The sequence below is a fragment of the Patella vulgata genome, chromosome 6 (genome assembly GCF_932274485.2).
Source record: "Patella vulgata chromosome 6, xgPatVulg1.2, whole genome shotgun sequence".
NCBI lineage: Eukaryota > Metazoa > Mollusca > Gastropoda > Patellidae > Patella > Patella vulgata.
Genome location: NC_065884.2, coordinates 40,942,789 through 40,954,939, shown reverse-complemented (window position 1 = coordinate 40,954,939; position 12,151 = coordinate 40,942,789). Strand labels below are relative to the sequence as shown.

Sequence of the window (12,151 nt, the reverse complement as noted above, 5' to 3'; positions counted from 1 at the left end):
ACCTCCTTCCGGAAATTGGTTAAGAGGCGCCTTGCGGTCGCACTCAGTGGCGGCGATGTGGAAACGGGCTGGGGTGGCGTAGCATGATGGAGAGCCTCGGTCAATTTCGACTTTTGCTCCTTGTGTAGCCGCAAGGCGCTTTGATAGCACGGGCATTTTCGTCCCGGATATTTGTGAAAATTTAACAAGTGAAGGTCCACTCGAGCCACGCGCGCCTGACAGTTTTCTACGGGGCACTCGTATCTGACCCAGTTGCACTTGTACGTACGTATGCTCTTTGCAACGGCATCCTGTCTACACATGCCGTGCACTGCCCGCTAATGTCTCGCCAGTCGTACGACTGAAGCCTCACAGAGAGAGCACCGCCTACGCGGCCTTGTCATAACGACTAATGACCGACTGAAACTTCGGCCGGGCCCAGCCCAATACCCGTGCTGTGCGACACGCCAGCATCCCGTCAAATGTTCGAACACTTGCTCTTTAAGAAGATTTAAGGGAGAGAATCTGGCCAAGGGAGAGAATAATTAGGGCAACGCCGCTAAAATCGCAACCCAGAGACGCTACACGAAGGTCGAGGGGCGCTTCGGACGGGAAAATATACTCCCCATCTGCCCCGCGCGAAGAGACGGCTAACAGCGGCCGGGATCGGCTCGAAATTGCATGCAGGTCAACCCCCCTAATCGGATAATATGTTAATGAGCCGAAACTTTTTAGCCACTCGGTTCCCCGAGTACGATAATTAACTTCTACCGAACATTGATCATTCGCCCGGCGAAGACAGCGCTAGCCAGAGGTTCCCTGTCTGAGAGAAACGAAGGAAAGGCAGAGAATACAGCAGATCTGTTTGCACAAGACAGGCAGAGATGTTCAAGTAATTTTCTCGTCTTTCATCGGACCGCGAAGGCAGTGTGTCGATGTAGCCTGCTGGCAGCCTTTCCCTAACGAGCAAAGTTTTTTGTGGTCGTTGAGCGCACGCCACACACACACACCTTTTGAACAGGATAAATCGAGGGCTAGGTGGGGCGACATTTCCTCGAGAGATACGAGCAGGCTATCTCCCCCGCTCTTACCCGCCAGGAGCGCTGGCTAGCGCGCTGACGAGCTTTTCCCTGCATGGCGACAGGGCGCCGCTGCCTGGGCTAGCGGCTAGCGGAGGGCAGCCAAAGTTGTCTGAGCGAGGGTCCCATGGTCATGAGCCCACCAACTATTTTTTTATGGAAAGTCGGGTCATACAGCCGAAAGGTACAGGTCGTCCGATTTCAATATTTCCCGGAACGTGGAGATATTATTCGTTGTTTTGGGGGGAAACGACATACGTCCGTCGCTCGACGTCCAGTTGATTGCCGATCAACTTATGAGCATCCTGCTAGATCTCCATGGTCGATACAGAATACCGGAAGTCTGGATCAACTGTTACCCGCGACAAACCCCAAGATACGGAGACTGGAAAACGTATCGACGAAGTACGAAAAAATTGAACAAGAAGATGAAAAGGATGTTGACTGGACATAGATACTTATTTTATGGGTTAACCTGCTTCTACAGAGAACGGGACCCGGAAGAATATTTTACCGAAAGTCTGAAAAGGGATGGGGTACATCTGAATGGAGCTGAGATGGCGAAACTCTGTGTCTACATGGGGTGGATCATCGAGCTCATTGGCGAGAAACTCTATGGCTGTTTGCCAAAAGGTTTTACGAGTAACAAGTTTGACAGATGTAAAGCTGCCCTCTTCGGATGAAGAACACCCCAAATTGGGTATTTCAAACAGTCCTTTTCAGGACTACAATATTTGGAATGAAAAACATTCTCATATTCTATTAGAAAGTATTTAATAACCATGGTTATTAATCAATATTGATTCCCATATGAAGAACCAAATTTGGAATGAAAAACATTCCCATTTTCTATATATTCTATTTAATAGATAGAATTACAAAAAAATCACTTCAACTGGTTCAAGGGAGGTAACTCCATACAACGGGAATCAGACCGCTGACACTTGCGTTTTCGCTGTTTTGCGTGTAAACTGGGAATATTTTCCACTTTATTAATATATTTTGGCGAGGCGACAGGCGTATCTTTAAAAACTCATCTCAATTAATTATATTTGTGTGAAAAAAGTCAACTCCAAGGTTAAATTAGGCAATTTATCTTGTCCGCGCACATCAGGTTGAGTAAAAAATCAAATTTGCGCGCATCAACGACCGACTTGGGGCACGCAACCACCCTCCACCTACGGGGGGTGGACCAAAGCCCCACCCCACCCATACCCAATCCAAATTTTCCGACCTTCAGTAAAAAAAAAAAAAATCAAATTTTAGGACATGTCCAGAAAGGGGCGTGGCAATTTTTTTTTTTTTCTGGGGCTGACCCCCTGAATGGATACCAGACCACCCGAGGGCAGGGCCTTACCCACTCATACTCGTACCCGCCACCCTACGGCACACCAAAGCGCGAAAAACGGAAATTGGGCAACATCTGTAAGGCACAATTGTGAGCAAAGACCTATTGACGGCCATTGAAAGGCCTGGGGCGCCAGATAAAGGCCTCTCCACAATTCTGAGCCTCTTCCAGTCAAGTCAAAAGAGGAAGCTCAGAATTGTGCCTGCCATAAAGGGCGGGTCACCCCTCAGAAGACCCAGGGGGGGTCAAAACATCGTTTTTAGAGGTGCACGGGTACGGGAAGGTCTTAGGAGCAACAGATTTCGACCAAGGGGCATCCTAGGGGCAGGCCTGGGGGCGAGGGGGCGCAAGCTCAAAATTGAGCCTTTTTGATCACTTCTTTTGAAAACTGAAATACCCTGTTGAGTTTGGCTCACGATTGGCTTTGTCGGGCGAGAGCGCAGATGTAGCCTAGGTGGGACTGCCCTGTGGCGCAAGTGAAAGAACACTACTGCGTTCCTCGTTCGACTCACTCGGTGATAATCGCAGGGGCGGCGTCGGCGAGCTCAAGGGGCTAAGCGAGGAATTCCTTTACCTCGCGAGGGTGTTCGAGGACAGATTCATTTTTGAGCTTAACTGGGGCGGTGTGCCCGCGAAACGATAGCGCGGACGCCTCAAGGCCAGTCTCACAAGGGACAGAAACCCTTGGTCGAGCGAAAGGGCAAATGCTGGCTTGAGGATGCCTTTCAGTAGGAGGTATCCATGTGAAAGCACGGCCTATCGATCCTTTTGTGTCGCCCCCCGGGCGACGATGGGAGAGCCCAATATTACTGCTTCCCGCAAGAGGTGTCAGAAAAATTACCACAGGGATAATTGGCTTGTGGCAGCCAAGCGTTCTTAGCGACGTTGCTTTTTGATCCTTCTTTGTCGGCTCTTCCTATCATTGCGAAGCAGAATTCGCCAAGTGTTGGATTGGTCACCTACCAACAGGGAACGTGAGCTGGGTTTTACCCTACTGCTAGGGAATCATACGAGCGGGTATGAGCGGGTAGGAACGTTGGTCCGGGATTGAAAGCGTTGGTGCTTGGTGGTGAGTGCTATTGGCGCTGTGCCTTTGTCCCCGGGCTTACGGCTGAACGCCTCTAAGCCGGAATCCCATCCCACGACGTCCGCGTCTACCTCTTGTTAACCGGAAACGGAACGATTAGGCCCCGCTTCGCCCTCCCGGGGCGAACAGGGTGGTGTGTGTCCGACCTGTGTGTTTCGGCAGGTGTCTTTCGAAGACAGGTAAATCTGCTTGCAGACGACTTGGGTTTGTGCGAGTCGGAGTGTCGTACTCGGTCGAGCGGCCTGCTGTGGCTGCGAGGCGCTGAGACTTGTCCCTCGACTAGGATATTTGTCCGCGGTAGACGGACTGAGCTCTCGGTTTCGCCCGCCCCTGGCAACGCCGCAAGAGATTTACCCGCAAAAGACGGGTAGATCTCTGCGCACGGGGCGGGAGAAAGAGAGAGAGAGAGAGAGAGAGAGAGACCACGAGGCCCGAGCGCAGACAAAATACGTCTGGGGTCGCGGCTGCGGGCGAGAGCATTAATGCCGTCAACGGATATCGGTTCTGGGATTGCGCTTTCGTCGCAGGGACGAGAGAGACTGCATTGTCGTCGTCAACGTCAACAGACAGGGGAAATCTGCCGTCGTCCAAAGACAGGCTGGGGAAAGTGCCGGTGGCTGACCCGCGGTCGAGAGATGGCCTGCGACGGCAGAGGACTGTGACGTCGACCAGTGACATGGAGGAAGTTTCGGAGGCCGACACGCGATCGAGTGATGGCCTGTGACACAGGCGGCATCTGCCGTCGGTCAGTGACGGGCACGACAGATTGTCGATGGTCGACCCGCGGGTCGGCCAGTGACCCGGAGTGCATCTTCTCGTTAAGTCGGCTACGACAGCCAGTGACGGGCACGACAGATTGTCGATGGTCGACCCGCGGTTCGCCAGTGACCCGGAGTGCATCTTCTCGTTAGGTCGGCTACGACCAGGTGTCGTCCAGAGGTAACTGAACAAGTTGCTGTTCAGTGCCCGCTACCGCCACTGTCGTTAACAGGCGACGGGACTCTTAACTTAAGTTAGGATGGAATTTTAGTTTAAGACGATTTTAAGGAGATTTAAGTTTATGTGAAACAGGGCCCTGGAATATGAAGGCTATTTGTACAATGTAGCACACTATGTTAAATGCAGTCACATTCATAGCTTTGTGTACCTCATATCATAGGGGCAATATTGCTGTTCACTATGCCACTAGTGGTACACCATACATCTGCAGTGAAAGTAGAGTTAGGGGTAACCCACTGCACAAACTGTCTAGCTTTCGTCATTCATGACTCCTATGGTGGTACTGAACAACTCCAAAGCTGTTTTAGGTGGTACAGATTTCAGCTAATCTAGCCTAGCTTTGGTCTAAATATTAGATAACTCTTGTCAGGGATACTCCATCACTACAAATGTCTGGCAATTACATAGCTCTGTCAGGGGTACCCCACCACTAGACATGTCTGTCAGAGTGTTTTTGTAATACCTGAAGATGTACGATACACTGCTGTACGATTTTCATTTGGTACACTTTTGAGCTAATTTTCATTGCATAAAACTTACTAATTTTCGGATTTGACATTCAACAATATGGAGCTCTAAGACGCTGTTTCAAACTAATTCAAATACCTGGTGTCTAGTAAACAGTGTTGTGACTAAAGGTCTTTTTGTGTCGTAATAGTCCACTTTATCAGTCTTGGAAATGGGGTGGGGTGGGGTAGATTGCTTTGCATTAAGATATGCATAATGAAATAATTAGGTGGTATACCCCCCAAAAATCTGAGACACCAATTTTTAAATTAACAGAAATTGTTTTTACATGCAGCCTAAACAAGACGCGACAAAAAACGTCCCAGAGTTTTACCATGACCTTCATCGTATCAATATTGAACACAGAAATATAAAATACAATAAACATTAAATATTATATTCGGACAAATTTCAAATCAATACGATCAGGTTAAAAGTATGTGAAAAGTATGTAAATTGTAATCGAAATATATGTTTTCGTTTTAAAAAATTAAAGAAACTCGTGTTTCTTTTAAATAGTTGATCTTACAGCCCCCCTATTATTGTGAGTATATCCTTTGATAGTGAATTCTAGAACAGCGTCGATATAGTCCAAGCACAATTTATCAGCCCATGAGCTAGGCGGCAATCCTTCTAAAAATCCACAATGGCCGCCACGCTCAGTTGCAACCAATAGAAAATTAGGATAATATTTAAACAGTTCATAGGGAATGTCACTTTCAGAGTTAAACGGGTCATCTAAACTGTTTATACACAAAACAGGTACTGATATATCGTCTACGTCACGAATAGGGTTGTTTCTATCCCAATATTCCTCCATATTGTCATAGCCATATAACTTGCAATACACAGAAGCGTCATATTCCTGAAAGGACGAGGATTGCATTGCTATTTTCATGTCAATCACACTTGATAATGCCTTGGAGTGATTACACAATATTGCTTTTAATCTAAATAAGAAAACGTAATCATAAATACTATACATCGAGTTGGCGAAACGTTCAGACACATCGTAACACGGCGAAATACATACGCCAACAGCCACTAAAGAGGAAGAGCCGAACTCCCCCAGATATGATATTAATAATCCACAACCAGTGCCGTAGGCTACGGCGGCTATTTTTGCCTTTAGATATTTCAGTTTTATATATTTCACAACTTGTCTTAAGTCAGCTGGATCGCCAGGGCTTTGCAATTTAGGAGTCGTTAATACACTGCCCCCGTGGCCTCGTCTGTTGAACACGACGGTTTTTAGTCCTTTTTGATTAGCACAATGACAAAGAGCACCAACGCTTAAAGCATCTGCGGTAATTCCTGGTATAATTAATAAGATGGTGCTTTTCTTTTTGATCTTAGGTTGCACACTAACAACCCAATCCAATGCCACAATTCCTTTATCTCGCATTTGCAAGTACTCGCGATCAAAGTTCACTTCCGTTTTAGGCATAATAGCTGCGAGAATCGTCTGAACGTGAGCATTCCGCAACCAGAAAGGTGGTGCAAATGGTCGAGCTTGCAAATTACACTTTTTCAAAAGATGACAAGTCAACGTTGATTCCCGAAAGTGAAGTTTAGGGAGGTAGTTGCGTGTTTTGAAAAAATCATGAATGCACATCACAAGGCTTAGGATGATGGACCCAATCACAGCCATTACGAAAGGCACTGCTAAAATTGAATAAAGAGACAACATCCCGCTACTTATACTTTCTGTTACAAACAGGATTGCCGGAGTCTTAAAGCCATCTTTCTCTAGTTCCAAAATGCTTTCTCGCCCACCTGAAAGAAAATAAGTATAGTTTTATTTAATCACGTACAATGAATCATGCACAAAAGATAAATAGATTAGAAAGCAAATGCAATTTTTAGTGTTTTATGTATAATATCCATCGCCTGTGTCTTAAAAAAGTAATGAAAATGCAAAGGAAATACCAGACATTAAAATTAAATGCCAGTAATTGAAACATTTGGATCTTTGAATTTTAATCGATAGCTTAAAACAATATCTATCAATACACCAATATTAATTCAGAATTATCTATCCAGTTGGTAAACTTTCAAACAATGTTGCGTAATAAATAGAAAATTATAGAGCTGTTTTCAAATAAAATGTTCCTGAGTGCAAAATGTTAGTTTCGATTATCGTCATCTACATCATAAACGCTTGTAGAAAGAAAAAACAAAACTCCATTCTTATGATATAGTCTTGGTGACTTCAACAACATCATAACATAATACACAAAATGGCCTTATTACATTAGAATTCTTGTTCATTTGCATTATACTTGTCTACATATCATTCCATTAGCTTGATGCATGGACTTCGATTAAATACCCAAGGCTTTATATAAGAAGCGTAAAAGCTGATGTTTTATTATCATAATTTAATACAGGAAAGGGAATACCGACACATTTGTAGGATAATAGAAACCGATAACACATAAATTTTCTTTTACGCCGAAAGCTGAATTATTCTAGAACTGTTTCCGTTCTCAAGAATGTAAATATTGCCATAACCCTCCATTCCATTTCCTTTGGTTGTGATATCAACTCCGGGTTTTGAATTGATTGTTATCTATAGATTTAAAGATGCTCTAATTCAACAGCTGAAATGTGCAATGCATAGATGTCCCAATTTCTATTTAAATGAGACAGAAGAGAAGGCGGGGTGTGTACACCAACACAAACTAGTCCATTTCTGGACGCGCGTACACGATCTTTCTAATAATCAATAACAATCTAACAATAGTAATGTATGCCATTTAAGGCGAACACATGAACCTGTTTCCGTTAGAGTATCTCATTACCATAAAATACATTTCTAGATCCTTGAATTTTAAATGTTGAAACCAGTTTCGCTTATAAACGTTGCATCTCTGGTCCTTTAGTACGAAGGCCCATTAGTGCCAAACAAAAACAAATATTAATTCGTTTGAACGAGTTAGTATCTCGTTTGAACGAATTGGTATCTCGTTTGAACGAATTGGTATCTCGTTTGAACGAATTAATTATCTCGTTTGAACGAATTAGTATCTTGTTTGAGCGAATTAGTATCTCGTTTGAACGAATTAATTATCTCGTTTGAACGAATTTTAATTTGAATTAGTATCTCGTTTGAACGAATTAATTATCTCGTTTAAACGAGTTAGTATCTCGATTGTACAGAAGCGTGAGAGGGACATCCAGAAATTGTGTTTTAAGTAAAGATAATGTCATTTAATACGCAAGTTCTTTACTATTTCTAGCATTACCGTCAGTAGAAGGAACTACGTGTACATTTATGCGAATGAAAATTAGTATAGAATAAATATGTTGGAAGTTATCCACATTTTAAAAGCCGAATATGTTTAATGTTAGCCTGAATTAGCCACAACATCGTAGTGAAGTCATTGTTTTATGACATGTATATGCTCAAACAGGCATTATGCAAGAGCTAAATATGCCTATTGTAGGTCTTTCTTTAGGCCTTAAATGTTATATAAACTATTCATTAGGCATTTATTAACATATTTAAGTAGATTAGAACGGTTCAACCATTTAATGATTTAATTCAAAAATGGTAAAGTGGGGCTAAGCCTCGAACAACCAGTACGATGTTTACATTCAGTGCACACATCTTGTCAAACCTTCAAAGGCTGATATCGTCGCTCACATTAAAGTAATTTCAATATATTTATTTTGCATTATCTATTTTTCAACTATTATAGCAAAAACGACCAACTCTTTATCTAAATCTTACATAATATATCTTTAATATTGTAAAGATGTAGATTTGAAACGCACCCAATTAAGAAATAATTGTGCCTTAGCTGAATTTTCGCTACCTCAGTGAACAGAATTACGATTGTTTGTCAACGGGGTTTACATATTAAATGAACTTTGTAGTAAAGGGTTATCCCAGAGTAAATGTATTCCTAGTGTTGATTGCGTTGCAATACAACGGATGGAAGAGGATTTGGGTGAGTTTCTAAGATATAGGAGGGTAGGAGAAACAACTAATTTGCGACGTCTACTTTAATGGCGCGAGTCTTGCTAGAAAAATCTGTAGTCCTCGTATGACACAAAAAACTGTGGATGACACGAAAAAAAAACCCTAGAATGCAGTAGCAGTATGCAAAACGAAACAAGCGTAGTAATTATGCCGAAACATTGCCCACATTGTACGTCACATCCCTCCCACTTGGGTCCCGTGTGGCAAAGTGACGCTGCTGTTGGTCGGCTTGCTCGAGAGAACAGTGGACGTGAAACCAAGAGCCGCAGAGGGGAACGATGGCTCAAGATGAACCAAGAGGGGAAGGCCTCTGTACAATCGAAATCTTAATTCGTTCAAACGAGATAATTAATTTGTTCAAACGAGATATACTAACTCGTTCAAACGGGATAATCAATTCGTTCAAACGAGATACCAATTCGTTCAAACGAGATAGTAAACCGTTCAAACGAGATAATTAATTCGTTCAAACGAGATAATTAATTCGTTCAAACGAGATACTAACTCATTCAAACGAGATAATTAATTCGTTCAAACGAGATACTAACTCGTTCAAACGAGATAATTAATTTGTTCAAACGAGATAATTAATTCGTTCAAACGAGATACTAATTCGTTCAAACGAGTTACCTACTCGTTCAAACAGGTTAATATATTTGTTTGGACTTTGCAAACACGACTTATTGGTCAGTTTAAATCCACATTGATGTTGTTATCTTACCGTGAAAAGATGGTCTTCTGATATTCAATATTTAAGACACGGTGAACATTTTAAAACTGGCACACGAATGCTTTTGAGCGCCATTTGTAACGACGCGACTCGATGAACGAGGCTAAACATATTCCTGGGGAAAATGCTACCGATGTAGACTGGAATAACCAAACCCCAAAGAATGCCATTCAATTGGAACTGTTCGCGTATTTCGCCTAACATAACTGATTAGATATTACAGTAAAAACAGAAACGGCTGACTGTACATGAGTTTATATGCATTCATATTACATTATTATATGCGTTGTGACCCATTTGTGTCAATTTCTAGGTGCCAAATATTAAAGAATTAGCTCTTTTAAGTATGCTTGTAGCAGGTTTTCTATGCTGGCACTGTTTAACAATTTAATAACAGTTATACGTGAATCCGAATTATCACTGTACAAAAAAACGTCGAAAAGCAATTTTCTAGTAAGGCAATCAATGTCGGGTTAGAATCCAAGGTTAATTTACACAAGGGATTGAAACCAGGTATCCTTACAGGAGGTTTATCTTATCATTATTGAATCTTATGAATTCCGTTCCCTGTCGAAATAGAATACCGATATATTGTATTATACTTTAGGTATTACTTACAATCCCACACACAATGCATTTGCCACAGTTCTGCGATTGTATAATTCAAAGCGAGGGCTTGTTCTTCACAAATATGTTTTGATTTTATTGAGCGGCTTCAAAGATACTTAAATATACGTTTATAGAAATTAGGTGAGAGTTACCCGTGATGCGAGTATACAATCACCGAGATAATGTTACAAGTCTACCTTTTCTTTCTACCATTACTTCACTATAAAGCTGTGGAATATAATCCATGACGTTGATCAGTGTAACTAATAAGATTAAAAGCCACCACCCGTTCAATAGCTAACAAATGTTCAAATGTGATTTTGATAGAAAACGACAGATATCTAATTGTTTAAATGTGTTTTCAATTATCTACTAACATGCGTTGCTAATTGGGGGCTATACAGACTAATTAACAAGTCATTCATTTTGCGTGGGACAAAACTGTACTAACGAAAACTTTCTTTTGCTGACTAATATTAAATCGGTAACCATTTTATTTATATTTCTTGCGAATAAATTTAAATTGTAATTCACAATATAACTTTTTGACTGTAAGACAACCGATAACAAATGGATAAATGGATTTTATTTTCCGGTTGGTTTAAACTGTATTCATTTAAAATATACAATACATAATAAATTAATTATATGGATTCGGAAACAAGCTATAACGCTTAATATTAATCCGTCTCCAAATATGGTAATTAAAACAAAATAAAATAAAAAAGTCATGTCTAAATTGCATTAAACGTATAATAATTCACATAAGAATAAGTATACTATCGTGTCATCTATGGGAGACCAAACAGCTCTTTATCCTTAGTTCTTAATTCATAGTCCTTAATTCTTATTTCTTCATTTGTTGTCGTATTCCGAAATTTGTACTATAAAATTAACATTTGCATCTTAAAATCAATATTTGTTTTACAAATCAGATATTTGTCATAAAAGATTTGTAAATTGTATTTTTGTTTATTTTAATTTTAATTATATAAAGATCAAATTTATTTTTTAAAACATTAGCCTACATTTACATTTCATCAGAGACATACAACGAAAATCAAATATCGAACCACAAATTTCCAAATACAAATCTCCAAATACAAATCTTGAAAAACATTTCTTCAAATACATTTCAAACTGGCATACAATAAGAGAAGTCACCATACAATAATGGGTAATCGAGCAAACATATATACAATAAGCAACATCGCTCTACGACCGTGACTGTAGTGAATCAGCGTGCGTAGTATGGCTAATCAGACCGGGCGTTCGAAAAAGAAAATAAATTGAAAGTAGTCTATTTTCAGAAATTGGGTTATTGTCTTATAGCGACATTTTTTTTTTTTTTTTTTTTGCTCAAACGAAAGATGATTTTATCTCTTCTAAATCATGTAATCATGAAAGTGCCGGGGAATAATTAATATATTGAAAAAGGAATATAAGATACTTTTCGGTCATGCATCACACGATAACTCGTATTTTAAATTTTACCCCCCCCCCCCCCACGGGCACACACACACACACCCAGACACACACATTCAGACATCCTGAATAAAATATTGTTTATAAGAAAAAAACTTAATATTATTTAGCGTCCAACTTTAATACCCTTTTAAATGTAAATTTGAAGGTGCCAGAATGTAATTTACATTTCTGAAAAGGTAAATGAAATTTTTCAGTGGTATTCAGTGTTATATCTAGAAATTCGTAGTATGGCCCGTAATTTGACATCTAACCCTACACCCACCCCCCCTACCCGCCACCGACACACCCCACCCCGACATCCCTTACTAGACTTTAGTGCTGTATAACTTTTCAAGTT

General features: G+C 41.1%; 1 protein-coding gene across 1 annotated transcript; it reads right to left on the bottom strand.

The window, feature by feature from the left end:
- Positions 1-5,479: 5,479 nt before the first annotated feature.
- On the bottom strand, positions 5,480-6,760 carry LOC126823282 (protein ABHD15). The gene has a single exon (XM_050552021.2). It carries the CDS (start codon positions 6,687-6,689, stop codon positions 5,511-5,513), a length of 1,179 nt encoding a protein of 392 aa, XP_050407978.2. The 5' UTR covers positions 6,690-6,760; the 3' UTR covers positions 5,480-5,510.
- Positions 6,761-12,151: the final 5,391 nt, after the last annotated feature.

What these genes read in the sequence shown, in the direction of transcription:
- LOC126823282 (XM_050552021.2), bottom strand. Translation starts at nt 6,689, where the DNA reads ATGTTGTCTCTTTATTCAATTTTAGCAGTGCCTTTCGTAATGGCTGTG.